Source organism: Branchiostoma belcheri, unplaced genomic scaffold, assembly GCF_001625305.1.
Source record: "Branchiostoma belcheri isolate BF01 breed outbred unplaced genomic scaffold, Haploidv18h27 scaffold132, whole genome shotgun sequence".
NCBI classification, from domain to species: domain Eukaryota; kingdom Metazoa; phylum Chordata; class Leptocardii; order Amphioxiformes; family Branchiostomatidae; genus Branchiostoma; species Branchiostoma belcheri.
The window spans coordinates 339998-356048 of NW_017802736.1; the positions used below are offsets into that span (position 1 = coordinate 339998).

At 36.5% G+C, this 16051-nt stretch overlaps 1 protein-coding gene across 1 annotated transcript in view; it reads right to left on the reverse strand.

Annotated features, from left to right (window-relative positions):
• LOC109464113 (ryanodine receptor 3-like) overlaps nt 1-16051 on the reverse strand; it is a 206779-nt gene that overhangs the window by 27062 nt on the left and 163666 nt on the right. The window contains 9 exon segments of the mRNA XM_019761046.1: nt 1244-1347; nt 3677-3750; nt 8838-8873; nt 10595-10660; nt 12729-12799; nt 13046-13127; nt 13260-13364; nt 13944-14015; nt 14389-14534. Coding sequence (XP_019616605.1) covers nt 1244-1347; nt 3677-3750; nt 8838-8873; nt 10595-10660; nt 12729-12799; nt 13046-13127; nt 13260-13364; nt 13944-14015; nt 14389-14534 — 756 coding nt within the window.

Consider the following 16051-nt stretch of genomic DNA (forward strand, 5'->3'; position numbering starts at 1 on the left):
ACTGAAAAGCACTATATGGGGGTTTTGAAAACATCTTATACTGAAAAGCAATGTATGGTGGTTTCCAGAATATTTTATGGGTAATAGTTACCACATATGGGAAAAGGTTGATCTAAAACAGCCTATTTTGGAATAAGGACTGAAATATGATGAATTTGCTTCCAAGCAAATGTTACTATTATTAATAATAGTATAATAATACAACACATGTAAACAGTTAGTGAAAGAGGATCTACAGGTATTTATGTACATACAATGTATGTACATAATGACATCTCCAAACAATACTGCACAACAGAAACTCTGTGAGTTCATTTATTCCTGTTTTAAAAAGAGGGAAAAAATGTCATGTAAACTACATCGATATCTATATAATCAATGTTAGCCTTATTTACTCATCCATCTGTATGCAATACAGTTGTGTAGCACAGAATCTGTAGAATTTTAGTGTTTGTATGACTCATGAAAAACTACATGTACTTTGCTTAGCATAGCCTCTAACAGGCTTTGGGAGGCGGCTGGAAAGAGTAGAAAAAGGCCAAATAGAGAAAAGAGCATGCCAGAGGAATTGGTCTGCTGGAGAGAACAGTTTGCCGCTGTGGAGTCGCCATATCTTTGAAGTCCACTAACCGCTATCTAACAGGTGCCAAGTAGCTAAATTACCCTTTTATTGCTTTGCGACTGGGCCTTTTATGGACAGTGACACTAAAGTCTCAGACGTCCCGAAAATTTGAAGTCCATAACGGTATGTTTTCCCATCAAAAGAAACACAAAACTCTGAGAAAAGAGGACCCTATAATATCCAAGATCATCACGACCATATTTCCGATCAAGATATTTGTGGATAAGCAGGATGAGCCTGTTTTCAGCCGTATGCTGCCCTGTCGCTAGCGGCGTGGAGTACAGTGGCCATGCCGCACCCTGCAAATTATAATGCAGTGCAGCCGGCATTAATCCAGATCACCTCCAGTCATTCAAAACAAGAGTACGCCGGCATCTTCTTTCCACCACCAGGACTTCTGCATGTAGCTAGAACTTTGCAACTTTGCTGTAAACCAATGGTTAGCCAGGAGTGTTACAATTACACTAGCACATTAGCACATGATAGAAAAAAATCTGTGTCAACTAATATTACTTCCAATATCAGTATAACTTATATTACTATATACACACAAGCACACACACATACAGCCACGAAAACATAAAATTCTTGGCCAAGGTAAAAAGTGGAGAAGTCTCCTACCGATTTCACGGGCAGGCTCGTGGAACATGTCAATGAAGGACTGGTAGTCAATGAGTCCCTCAGCATTTGTTTCAGTACAGGACAGGAGGAAGTCAATTTCTTCCCTGTCAGAAAACGGGAAAGCAATTTATATCCTATAAATATCTCACTATATTGTAGACAAATCATCTCTATAGCAGTGGTAAAGAACACTGATGCATCCCAGTTGAAAGGGCGAAATGTTATTACCAAAACTTTTCGTGATAATACTGTGTATTTCAGCCATTAAAATTAACCAGTTACCTCCGAATCCTCTACTACTGGATAAATTACCGGTATGGAGATAATTTCCGGGAGTTTCGAGTGACATCCACCACTTTTCTTCAGCGTTACAAATGAACAGAACTCGTTAACACAATATACATGTATGAGTAACTAAAAATTACAGTTGAACATGACAAAGGTTCATATAGTCATTAATATGTAGAGGAAATAAGGTAGTTCCTATGGTAAGACGAACTGATCTACAACCTCACCTTAAACCAGGAGGACTTTGTGTAGAGCTCCCTTGTGGCTTATTCTCATTAAAATGTGCAGAATGGTGATTTTAGGGTCGAAAAATCGAGGAATCTTTTTTCAGGCAAACCTACCTTATCTTTTAGGAATTCAAAACACTTCAATTAAAGATTGCCAAAAAATGACAGCTTAGTTGTCATAGGAAGTTACCAAAAATTTACGGACATTAAAGATGTATAATTATTTATAATTAAAACAATGCAATTTTTTGTGCAGAAATTACACTGAAACATCAGAATGAACCGGGTTTATGATAAAGCTTGTATTCATGACATCACCTCAAAGCCAATTAGTTTAGGCGTCAGTATCTATGAAAGTACTTCAGAGGTACATTAATATTATACACTGGCACATACACACGTGTCGAACACATTAAGGAAGCTAAGTGTTGTTAACTTTGGAAGCAAAATCTCAAAGAAGGGTAGAACATTTGAGTCTGATGAGGACCTGGAGGGTTATTTTCCTTTCGATGCATGATTGTGTTTTCTACTTTATTTCCATTGATTAACTTTATGGTGCACAGGAAAAGAAAATTTGATGCCTTCTTATGTCTTTTCCGCTACAGGTGTAACCTCCGTAATGGAGGTTGCGAATGGACTTTTTTTTCTCTGAAAGATCTACAGTTTTTAGCTTCATCTTTTAGGAGCAAGAGAGCATAAGTACAGGCATTTAAAAACTGGGTAACTTTTACATACCAGGTGAAGTAACTAACATTGAAGGTAATAAACAACGGTAACAGAGGTTACAGTCATTACTGTATAACATTTTGTTCAGCAAGGCTGGCTACAAATGGCAGCATAACTCCTTTCTTCTTCTCTTAGAAACCTATAAAACTTGCAAAAAGGTATAAAAATTATAGTAATTATATGTCTTATATGTGGCTCTATCTAAAATGCATGACCGTCTTACTTGTGCGGTAACGGATGTTACAGAACTTGGAGACAGGTATAAACCACCTCGCACAACGTACAAGAATAGTGACAGGAGCAATCTGACTTGATCAGTGAAAGGGCTTGGCTATCCGGTTTCAACAGCCATCAAACTATTGTCGTAATTAAATTGCTACGTTTTAGACAGATTTTTAAAGTTTTAATTCTTTCTTAGGTGACAGCTGCTTTTTAGGGGGAGAAATCCAACCCATGGTCATAATTTCTTCCATCATCATCATCATCATCTTTGCCGCTTTTTTTCCAAGTCATCAATCAAACCGCGTGTTGTGATACATTTTTCATGAAACATAATGAGTGTAGTGGCAAAGTGAAGAAAGCAATAATGAGGTCTGTGATTTGACTCATTTCTAGTCGTAAAGAGCGACAACAGCATTTTGTACATTTGAATGAGAACGAGTGTAGTACGAAGGACCCTGCCCTATCACAACCTAAGGGACAGTTGCAATTCCTATGGTGTTGTCTTACCATAGGAACTTTTGTCATGTTTAACTGTTACAGTTTTTTCTAGTTACTCATACTAGTATATTGTGTTAACGAGTCATGTTAGTTCATTAGTGACGTTGAAGAAGCGTGGTGGATGTCACTCGAAACGTCCGGAAATCAATTTATCCAGTAGTAGAGTTTGAATTTCCTACAATGTATGAGTAACAATAATAATGTTACACAAATGATACTTTTCAGTCTTAGTGAACACGTCAGGCATTAAATAAAACTGTTCAATTGAAAGAGGTTTTTGAGTACAGGTCATGCACAAGTTACATGCTGGCCAACTTACACTGTCAATATTTGGGCTTATCAAATGAAATATTTATCAAATCTGCAAAAGTCCATGCAAAACATTCCTCTGTCTGCACGTTGGATTGTTGAGGCAGAGGTATGCCCCACATCACAATGCTATATGTATGCACACAATATAATTGCTACTAACTCTTCATAGATCTTCTGGCTTTCCATTGCCTTTCTAAAGTCCTTGGGTGAAATGTATGAATTGTCTGCCATCTCCTGTTAACAACAAATAAATGTCAAGACATTTGTTCAGTCATCATCACTTACCGGTAACACTTCACACTACAAGGACTGATGGGAGAAAATGGGACAAACCATACAGGGGATTATGGCATAACATTGGGAAAATACACAAGATGATCCAATATATACAGTCATGTAGATACAATGAAAACTGTAGTGTTAATTGACAGTTATGTGATTAATCCTTCCAGTGTCATTTCCCACTGGTTAGTAATTCTGACTGGTCCTGACACTGGGAGGGATAAGCTATATAAGGCACTTCAAATTAAGCAGTTTCTATAAAAAAAGGAAGCAATAAAATGTAACTGCTGCATGAACAATCAACTTGAAGAAGTTCTCCCCCCTCTTAATATTTACAGATACATGTAGCTCATTTTGAAACTGTATTTTTTTTCTGCAAGGAATTTGTACGTATATGAGTTAATTCTTTATCAACATTTTATCCTAAATTCCATCTGATTCAGGATTCTTTCAATGGGCAGGAGTGTCAATATACTGTTACAGTAGATAATTATGGAGTTGTGCAAGTATTTCTGATGTATGCCTGTATCTAGCATATACACAATGTATATGTACTGGTCCATCATAAAGCCAGTCTGTTCCCAAACAGTTCAGCTTCCACCACCTATCAGACACTCTTTCAATCTCAGATCATTCTAGATCGTGAACCCCACTCGTTCAAACGAGGAGTAAATTGACTGACGCCACTGAGGGTTATTTTTCTTTGGATGCAAATATTATCTACTTTACTGCCAACTATTATGTTTATGGTGCACAAGAAAATGAAATTCTATCTCTTGTTACATCATTTCAGCTACAGGTGTAACCTCCATTACCGGTAACACAGATGTTTTTGTTTATTTCTCAAAAAAAATCTCATTCTTCATCCTTTAGGACCAAGGGGGCATAAGTACGGACATTTAAAAAATGGGTGACTTTTTACATACCAGGTTAAGTAATTAAAATTGGAAGTAATAAACAACGGTAACGGAGGTTACATTTAACTGTAAAACATTTTGTTCAGCAAGGCTGGCTACAAATGACAGCAAACACTCCTTTCTTCTTGTCTTAGAAACCCAGAAAACATGCAAAGTGTTATCAAAATGGCAATTACTTGTCTTATATGTGGCTCTATCTAAACTGGATGTCTTGACCATCTTACTTGAGTGGTAACGCAGGTTACAGAACTTGGAGACAGGTATAAACCACCTCGCACAACGTACAAGAATAGTGGCAGGAGCAATCTGACTTGATCTTTCAGAGGACCTGGCCATCCGGCTTCACCAGGCAGCAAACTACTGTCGTATTTTAATTGCTACGTTTTAGGCTGCTTTTTCAAGATTTTATTTCTTCTCAGGCGACAGTCACTTTTAAGGGGTTGAAATGCAACCCGCGGCCATAATTTCTTCCAAGTCATCAATCAAACCTAGTGTTGTGGTACATTTTTCATGAAACATACATGTAGTAAGTGTAGTGGGAAAGTGAAGAAAGCAATGATGAGTTCTGGAATTTGGCTCATATCTAGTCATAAAGAGCGGTGAGAGACAATTGTTTAACTTCAAGTTGGTTGTCACAAATGACATACATTGTACTCTTATGATAGTATATCATTATAAATTGCAGGATAGTTGCAGGTTAGTTCAGCTGTACATGTCCGTGAGTGTCCTGCGATGTTCAAAATTTTCCAGCAATTGTACCATGTTTTGAGCTAGTTTCCTTCATGTTGTATATTGTAAAGTTTGGTTCTGCTAGGTTCTGCTAGCTTTTGTTCTGTTCCAGCACCTCGCCTGGCCTCTTCCCCTTGGTGGGGACAGGCTCCTTCTTCCTGGAAACCAAATTGTCCTGACTTGATAAACTGAACAAAGAGACAGGGCTAAGGTCTAATCTTATCTAATATGCATGATTGTGTATATCATAGACATGACAGCTGTATGTATCACCTGCAAGTATGGTACAGGATCTGATGTGGGAAGTTTTACAAATGAAGGTAGCCGTTGAAGCAGCTTCTACAGACTTAAGGTGCACTGTTTTCTGATTGCCACTGAGTTTTGATGACTATAGCTTTTAAACCATCATGTTACTTACATGTAGCAAACAATCAAAATCTATGGATTTGTCTCCTCATGGTGCTCAGCCATGGCTGATTTTACCTGCAATTGACCTAGATTGTTTGAACTATGATATGTTAATCCCTCAAATTTAAAGAGAGAGTCCTTGATTTTCAATTAACTTTCATTCACTTAATATATTGCCAGTTGTTTATTCATGTCCCTCTTTAAGCTTCAGTTCAAGCTTAAGTTCAGTAGTTACGTTACCTGGAATTATGCATGTTTTATTATAATTTGTTTTCATGACAGACAAATGGTTTTGCTTTATAACCGGCTTTATGTTTGTCACACTTACTTACATGTAGGCTCAGCCAAAGCATCAATGTTCTATGTTGTGCTCTCCAGTCTGGCATCTCCAAAAAATATCTGGCATCTTTTGTCTTCCTTTATGTATTTCTTATGTTAACCGGATAGACCTCTACCTTAGACCATTTAGTTACTGGAAATAGTGGGTTTGGTTTTATCACAGTAGTAATAATATCAAGCATTTGCTTTCCCTAGGCTGGGGCGAAATTGTCAAATCTTCAACATGCCTTGTAATTTCTATTGGTTATGTAAAAGTCTATCTCTTTTGTTCTTCGGTCAGCAATGTTTACTTTGATCACCATGCATATACAATGTACTAGTACATGTACATGTAATTCCATTCCAATTTGACTCTGAAATCTTGTGTCATGGATGTTAAAAAGTTTGAAAATAAGTGACAGCATTACAGACCAATTATAGTTACAACTTGAAATGACACAGATAAAGGCAACAGGAGGGAAAGACATGACAAACAAATAGCAAATTGACAAATACAAATAGACATTCAAGAAATTTATCTCTATCACAGGAAATTGAGGAATATTGTGCAAGAGTGATAAAGAAATAGACTGTCAAGCAGTTCTCTCTCTGAAACTGCAAAACTGTATTTGAGAGTGCAATGTTCTTTTTACAAACCCTCATGATCATATAATGCTGTTATATAATTAGTTACTACACTTTAAAATTTCCACATCGCATCTGCAAGTCATAGAGTTGCTGGATAAAGAATATGATCTCTGCATGCAGAATGCTATGTACTACTGTAACATAATACATGCAGAACTGATGTACATTCAAAAGGTGCTAATTCCAACAAGCTGTCAGACCCCTGATGGGCATACATCTATACATGTAGGTGGCATTCAGTGTTCTAAATCTATTGATTAAAGCAATTCAACTTCTAGATGGTGAGTTTGAATCTCAACATTGCTGATATGAGTTTTAACCCAAATACCAGTACCAGTATTTTTGTGGGGGTAGCTGTCTCCAATCTTAACAAATAGTTTTTCTCTCCCATTGGATTCTATGTCATATTGATGTGCTGAATGCTCGGATTGTCACCACAAAGAAAGCAAGATGGAGTCCAACCCTTCAAGCTGTGCAAAGGTCAATTACATGTATCTGCACTCACACTCAACGCTTATCATGAAAGCTCCTTAACTCCCAGCTAACGTAAAAAACATTTTTGCGCCAAAATGCTTTGAGACCAGATAAACCTTGGGAACAACAGAGTAACAGTGCAACAGGATAATGGTGGGTGAACCATGAAGCCATGCATCCATTCTGTATATTATGTTCATGTACTTTTCACTGTGGTGCTAACCTTCCAGATCATAGTAATGTTATTGTTTTATAACAAAATTGTAAAAAAAAGAAATTTGTTTTGTCTTAACTTTATTTTCTTGTTTGTCCAAAATGATGTAAAAAAAAACATGTTTACAATCGCAGTAATTGAGTAAATAAATTAAACATAAATTATGTTAATGACATGCAGGGTTTCACTATGTTGATAGAGGGCGTTGTACGCACTAAAAGCATTAAAGATGGCCTCTGCCAATTTTGTGTTCCTTGGACGGTTGTAGGTGGTTCAAAAAAGATTTGGGTGTTCGTTTTTTTTCGGTCCCCCCCACCATCACTTCAGATAATGTTACATGTACATTGGCAGGGTCACATGTAATATTACATTGTAGAAAAGGTTTAATCAACATAATTCATATACTTGATTCACTTAGTTGATTACTGCAATGATAAACATTTTTGTATAATTTTGGGCATACAATAAAATAAATGACTTCCGCAATGAATAAATGACTTCTTCAAATTTCAATAACTGGAGAAAGTCTTTCAAATGGCGTACCTGGCCAAAATGCCAGCTTTTTCAAAAGCACTTGTTTCAGTGTTACTTGTCATGGTCATGAAAGGGATAAGAATGTCAAAACCACCGAACAAAATCATTTTTCTGTTTGGTAAATATTTCCAATCGCCATGCGTAAGCTACATAATTATACATGTACTACTAAGGAAACAATTCTGCCATGGGAATATCACTCATGAAAATACTCAGCAGAGAAAACTCCAAGAGACTGTAGCAAAATGTGAGTGAAAGATTGAAATGTTGTTGTTCCATTAAGGTCTAAGTTTAATGGTTTTAGTATCACAAACTATATAAGTTTTTAGAATAAAAATCAATGAAGCTTAATGATCCCAATCACTCTGACTTATGTTTTCCATTTTTCCTACCAAAAACTGAATGGACTTACGGGTCTTCTGTATGTTTTCTGTACCAAAAATACATGCACTAACATCTAGTCTTCAGTTATTTTCTATTGTTCTTACAGTTATTCTTAAAACCAACTCCTCTGGCTTTGCAACTGCAGAATTAAGGTTTGCTCCTTGATTGAGCATTTATTTTAGTGTTGAGATCTTTTTCATGCTTTTCTGCGTTGAGTGTTCAGTTCTTTGTTCCCACCAAAACTGTCACGCTGCAAAAAAGATCTGTTTAGTTTTTACCATGCATATCCATACTAGGTGAGAATCACAGGCTCAATTTGTGGGGAACAACAAACCACACAATTTGCCCCCTATCCCATGGCAGCCATGCACCTGCTAGGGAAAGGGAGTCACAAAACTGCTGATGTTACATACATCTCCTCTCTCTTGTGCATTTTTTTCCAAGATGGCCTGTGGAAAAACAGTGGCAAAGTCTCAAAATTCATCACAATCACAAGTCATAAGCATTTTTAAGTTCAAGCACCATTGGAAACACCTCATTAACATGACATAGTGAGTTTAACAGTGACGTTCCTCTCTTAGGCAGCTAGATAAGCTTAGCCTAGTACATGTATTAATAAAATATATTTAGGAGGGGAGGAAAAAAAAGTAGGTGTTACTATTTGCCAGTTTCAGGCTACTGCGTAGGAGTTAATTGGACAAGAAGGGGGAGGAAGAGGAAGGCCCAATAAAAATTCATTAGAAACGCATTTGGGCATTGTGTTTGGTGGTACTTTGTATACAGTGATTGTAGCTGTAACCTTTTTGTGTTTGCATCGCATTCTTGCAAGGCACGAGGCATATGCAGGCACAACTTAGCAAAATAATTTCAGCAAAAGGATGCCCTTACTGCAAGCATTTGATATATTTATTGGATTAGCTGGAGATCATCCTTCCTAATAAGTTTTGTGCCCTCCAGGATTCTTATCATCCTTCTGGAGTATGCAGCACAACAGAATGAAAGTCATTTTAAGAAGCAATAAAAAATGAAGAGCTTTTTAATTCATAAATTATTTCATAAATGAATATAACTATTGTATGCCCTTCCAAATTTCTGAAACAGGCACTGTAGGGAGTTAAGATAAATAGCACACAAAACTCGTCTGCTTGGTACAAATATCTCAGTTCACAACTTCTTGTGTCTGGGTGCTATGGCTGGAGAAGGAAAGTAGAGTAAGTCAGTGAAACACCACCTCTAACATGCAGCAAACATCAATCTTACATACATTATTAAGCTTTGTGGTTATGGTAGTGGCAATGGGATAATGGTAGCTGATGCTGTTTTAAATACAGTACATACATGTAATACAGTACATATCCCCCTTGCCTTGATCCCTCTGATGAAGTACACATACATTGTACAATGTAGAAACTAAAATGTGAGTAAATATTAACAGCTAGTTTGTAAAACCCCCCTTCTATAGACTGAAAGCTCTAATGGCCCCGAAATGAAAACAGTGTAAAACAAAAAATCAAAAAGAAAGGCTGACATTTGCATTCAAGCAAATATAGCATATTTTACTATTGGCATTATTGGCTCTTCATACCAAATATGGTCACACGATGACACAGTACATTTTGGTCTGAAGACAGCCCAAAAGGGGATTCCTTTGGATTTGTGTCCAGGTACCCCATACCAAATTTCACGTCATTTGGGTTTAATACCAGGACTCCAAAATATACATTGTTTGTATCTGAAAAGCCTGTCCAGGGTTATTTGTCAACTCTACCTCCATGCCAAATTTCAGATCATTTTGCCCAAAATAAAGAAATTGAATCCATAATGAAATGACATGAGCAGCAGCAGCAGAAGAAGAAACAAGTGAAATACCAATATAAAAAATGTATTTCATACCATGGTAAGTAGTGAAATATAAAAAAAAGAGGAGAAGGAGGAGAAGAAACATATAAGGAAAAGCAATATATTTCATCCATGGTATGGGGTTAGATGGAGTGAAATATAACAAAGAAACTATAAGTCTCAAAAGTTGTTTTCAGGACTTGCAGGTGAAATGAATGACAGGACAACAGATTATAATGGGAGATCTAGAGGGTTATGATTTTAGCGCTCGAATGCAGCTATGATACTGTACACAACCAAATGCACAAATTTGTGTATATCAGTTAAATACCTTGAATGCATCAGACTCTGTAACCTGCTCCAACTTCAAGAACATGTCAAAGAACTGAAGGATCATCTGTAATGAGAAATCAAGAAAAATCTTTTAGGATGCTGCCTTTCTAAAGAAAGTTATATTGAACATCAACATGAATATTTACCTTCGCCAAGAAGGTTATGTTTTCAGAGGTGTTTGTGTATGTGTGAGTGTGTGTGTGTGTCCGTCTCGTCTGTTCGTCCATCTGTGGACACAATAACTTGAGAAGGGATTTTAAAAATGGATTGATACTTGGTAGCTGGGTAGGTCTTGACCTGGAAATTTTAGACCCCCTAGCGGCTTGTTACGGTACTGCAGCTGAATTTCCGGTTTTGATATCTCATGATCTAGACATGCTAGGTTGAGGAAATTTGGATGGTAGGTAGCTCTTGTGCTGGGGAAGAAGTGATGTGAGTTTGGGCCCCCTAGCAGCTTGCTCTGGAAGAGCAGGGCTATCTGTTTGAAAATATTCAAAAGAGGATAACTCAAGAACCGGTTGACGGATTGTCATGATTTTTGGTATGTAGGTAGCTTACGTGATGCTTGATATAATTATGTGACAATTATTCCTAATTTTTGCATAATTTATGAGGGAAATTCTATAAATCAGCTGCATTCCATTATAGGAGTATTGAAGCTTGTGACATTGGTAATTGAGAATGAAACACAGGCAGATATTGATTATGTAAATGAAGACTTAATTTGCATAATTAATGAGAAAATTTATAATTATGTAATGATAACTGCCTGGAATTTCATACTTGTGGTATTTGAAACTTAAGGTGAAAATCATTAAACAAAATGTATTCAAATAAGGACCTGATTTGCATAATTTATGAGGAAATGGTAGAATGGCATTGATTGTTAATGCACACTGTACATGACTGTCTTTTGGTTGAGAATATGATAAATTGATATAATCAGAAAATGAGGATCCTATTTGCACAATCAGGGAGTATAATCTACAAATTGTCAGTCATATAGATTATATAAAGACTAACATCATTTGGCGAAGGTATGAGATTGGAGAACTCTAGTCCTCTGTGTTTTGGTGTTGTAACCTAGATCAAACTGAAGGTACAAACAAGAATAACAAGGCTGGCAATTAGAACTGTTGCTTCTAATTTATGATTTACAACATGAACATCATCAAACATAATTAATTCCAATCAGGACTTAATTCAACATAATTTATGAGGAAATGCCATAATAGCTTTCGTGTTTAGAATAAAATTGCATTATGTAAAACAAGTGGTCAAAAGTCATCTACCTGAGTTTTAGATCTGTAATTGGCAGGGTAGTCCAACAAAGTGTCCATTTACACATAGACCATAACGAGAAAATTTGTTACCACAAAAACTGTTGAGAACATGACCTTAACAATATTAATTGTCAACCCCTTCTTGAGGTACTGTACAACAACCAACCAAAGTCGCAAGTAAAACTGACCCCTGCAGTTTAACAAAAGCTTCAAGTACTGTAGGCCCAAACCTACACCAATTCTTCACATGACCAAGAGCTATACCAAACAAAAATCATGATGAGATATCCTACAAGTGTTGCAGTACCATGGAAAGCTGCCAGGGGGTCGAATATCTAATCATTTTTTGATAGGTCAATGCCTACATGTAACAGTTACACAACTGCCAAATTTCATGACAACCTGTCAGTGAGCAGGTGTCAACCTTTCTAGTAATAATCATTTATTATATTTATCTTTGTCTGACATAATTATGACTCATAATACTGCCACTAACCACATGCATAATACCAACAAATTGAAAAAAATGCTGAACTGAAAGAGATCTACTACAGCTGTAACAGAAACTGTAAAGTCAGAAATTTTCAAGGTATCTAATATACTCGTACCTCAGATATCTATAACTATTTGTTCAAAATATTCTTCAGAAGGCCTCAATAACCATGCATTAATGAGTTATCATGCTAAACCACATCCAAACAAAAATATCCAAACATGACCTTTGAGGCAAAAGTAGTACTAGTAGTAAAGACATAATGGATGTTATGTGACTTTCATGTATCATCATACAACTGTGTTCTGTCATAATGATATACAATGTCATGTATTGTGTGTTAAAAAAACCCTTACCTCTACATTTTGTGATGACTCAACCAACATGTCTACCATCTGTTTTCCTATGTTGCCATTAACAACATTCCCTATGGAAGGAGACAGAAGTTGCATCAACATTGTAATTTTTGTGGGAAAAGTTTTTCATTCATGAAGCTAAAAAGATTTAACAACACCACCAATGACTCAGTTTTCTTCTTGCCTTGTCTTAGGTGAGCTGATTAGGTACACATGTATTATGTAGTCCACACTGGCTGTATGTATAGGAAACAATGCATTGATTGTGATTAAAAATTATGTGGCAACAAGGGAAATTCAAAGAGGAGGCAACTTACCTTCCAACAAGGACAGCAGCATGGTGACCATGTCAGAATGTAGTGATAACAGAGCCTTCAGTAGGTTCACTTGACTGGAATCCTGAAAGAAGAAAGCATGGATTGATTATTATCTTTTAAAGTTGTATTAAAAAATTTCACAACTTTCCCAGATATATTGGCCAGGTACATGTACACTCTCTTCATATCAATAGTATGATAAAGAGTCAATTACCTGTGCCAGTTTCTTTTGCAGATGAGCAAAGATGTAGAGAAACCCTGTGATGGCATCCCACAGCCTGCTATGGGCTAGGGTCTCCTGGTTACCCTGGCATGGGCCCTTTGTAATAAAAATGAGGGGTCAATCAACAGAACAAGAATAAATAGCTACATGTATTCTCCACAAAGCCTCAATATAACACATTGTTTAAAGATAACACGAAATCAATAGTAGTAGTAGTAGTACAACTGTAGTAGTAGTAGTAAGCCTTTATTTAAACTCGAAAGCTTGTTCGGTACATACATTTGACCGCTTATGACTAAGACTAAGTTACTAAAAACATGTATGATAGTTCCTGAGAATAAGCAGACATGATAGGTACTAGTAAATTCTATTATTCAAAGGAACAACAACAACATGGACTTTGGACAAAAAAAGGTTTTTATACTTTTATGGACATGTTATATACATGTATTCCAATGAGAATAAATTATGCTTTTTACTTGATGCCAAAATATTTAGGTTTTGATGCGCATTATGGAAGATGATGCCCCAATGATTGTATATACAGTCTGCTGTATTTTGCAATTCTTTTGTATTTCTCTAGTCAGTATCCAATTAAAGTGTTATTAAGAAAAGTCCAAACCACAGTAGTCAACTACATGTATTATACAAAATAAACCTGTAAAATCACCTCACCTGGATGAACTCTGTAAGGGAGTTGAATACTTGTCTTGCTATCCTGATGGCAATCTTGAAATATTCTTGCCCCTACATATTGAGAGAAAGCAATTACTGGCAAGTCCAGTAGTTTTTTCTCAATGAGATCAATGTGCAAATTTTCCTTTGGTGGCACTTTTTCATATGATCTTTATCGGTATCGGTATAGCCGTTATAACCCCCCTTCAGCATAACACAAAAGCTTAACACATCGTGAAATACGCCGCGTAACACACCAGATTTTCCTAACTCAAGACTGCAGGACTGGTAAGCCACATTTCTAAAGCATTCGCATTTGACTGAGAAATCTTCAAGAGGAATCATTTTATGACATAGATTCTATAACACTAGATACAAATGTAAGTGCTAACAATATGAAATTTTCTGCAGACCAACAGATCAAATATCATATTCTGATACACACTGCTTCATCAATGAGGTCCTTGCTTGCATAGTGCCAGTAAAAGTCACTCATGGACTCCTGTAGTCTGAGCAGATAGTCTACTGTGCTGATGATGAGGTTGATTGTGGCATTATGGCCAATTTGGGCTCGCAAGTAGTTTTGCCAGTCTGAAAACAAAGAAAAGAATATTAGAGACAAATCCATGATCAAAATCATTATGTGCCATTGGTGATTTCTGTTGGAAATGTTTACCTTCGCCAAGAAGGTTATGTTTTCAGAGGCGTTCGTGTACATGTATGTGTGTGTGTGTCTGTCTGTCTGTCTGTCAACACGATAACTTGAGAAGGCCTTGATGGATTGTCTTGATACTTGGTAGGTGGGTAGGTCTTGATGAGACCTCAAAATGATTAGATTTTGGACCCCCTAGCGGATTGTTATGGTACTGCAGCTGAACTTCCAGTTTTGATATCTCATGATCTAGACATGTTATGGTGATGAAATTTGGGTGGTAGGTACAAATGTAGCTCTTGTGCTGGGGAAGAAGTAACGTGAGTTTGGGCCCCCTAGTGACTTGCTCTGGAACTGCAGGGATATATTCTTGAAAATATTCAAAAGAGGATAACTCAATAACCGGTTGACGGATCGTCGTGATTTTTGGTATGTAGGTAGCTTACGTGATGCTTAATATAATTATGTGACAATTATGCAAATATGGATGTAATTTGCATGATTTATGGGGAAATTCTATAAATCAGCTGCATTCCATAATAAGACAATTGAAGCTTGTGACATTGGTAATTGACAACGAGAGAAACACAGGCAGATATTGATTATGTTAATAATGACTTAATTTGCATAATTAATGAGAAAATTTCATAATTATGTAATGATAACTGCCTGTAATTTCATACTTATGGTATTTGAAAGTTAAGTTGAGGTGAACATCATTAAACATAATTTATTCAAATCAGGACCTCATTTGCATAATTTATTAGGAAATACTAGAATGCCTTGTTTGTTTATATAAGACTGTCTTTTGGTTGAGATTATGATAAAATGATATAATTCATGAAAATTAGGTTCCTATTTCTTAAATCAGGGGGGAATAATCTAATCTATAATTTGTCAGTCATTTGGCGAAGGTATGAGATCGGGGAACTCTAGTTTTATTATATTTTAGTCATACCATGCTGAAATAGCTGAAATGTGGTATAGCTGAAATATATTGTTTTTCCTGAACTGATGTTTCTTCTTCTCTTTAATTTCTCCTTCTGTAATTTTGTTCAATGGATTCAATTTCTTCTTTTTGTTTGACCAAAATGACCTGAAATTTAGTATGGAGGTAGAGTCAGCAAATACCCCCTGGCATGTTTTTTTCATTATCTTGGTACAGGCTTTCAGAATTGTTCTACTTGGGCTTTTTGGCTGTTTTCATAGGAAATGTACAAATGTTACTACAGTAACTATGCCAGCGTAAAATTACCATATGCATATTTGGCAGGTGTGACCATATTTGGGCACGGAGACCAGGAGCCTGGTATTTGCAGGTGTGGCTCTGATTGCAGGTGTGCTTGCTTATTGCCTGTTGTCAGTGTTGAGATGATGAGTTATGTGCCAAAAGAACACCTGCATAGTTTTATTACTAATAATAGGAACAAGCAAGTACCTTGTCTTTTACAAGTAT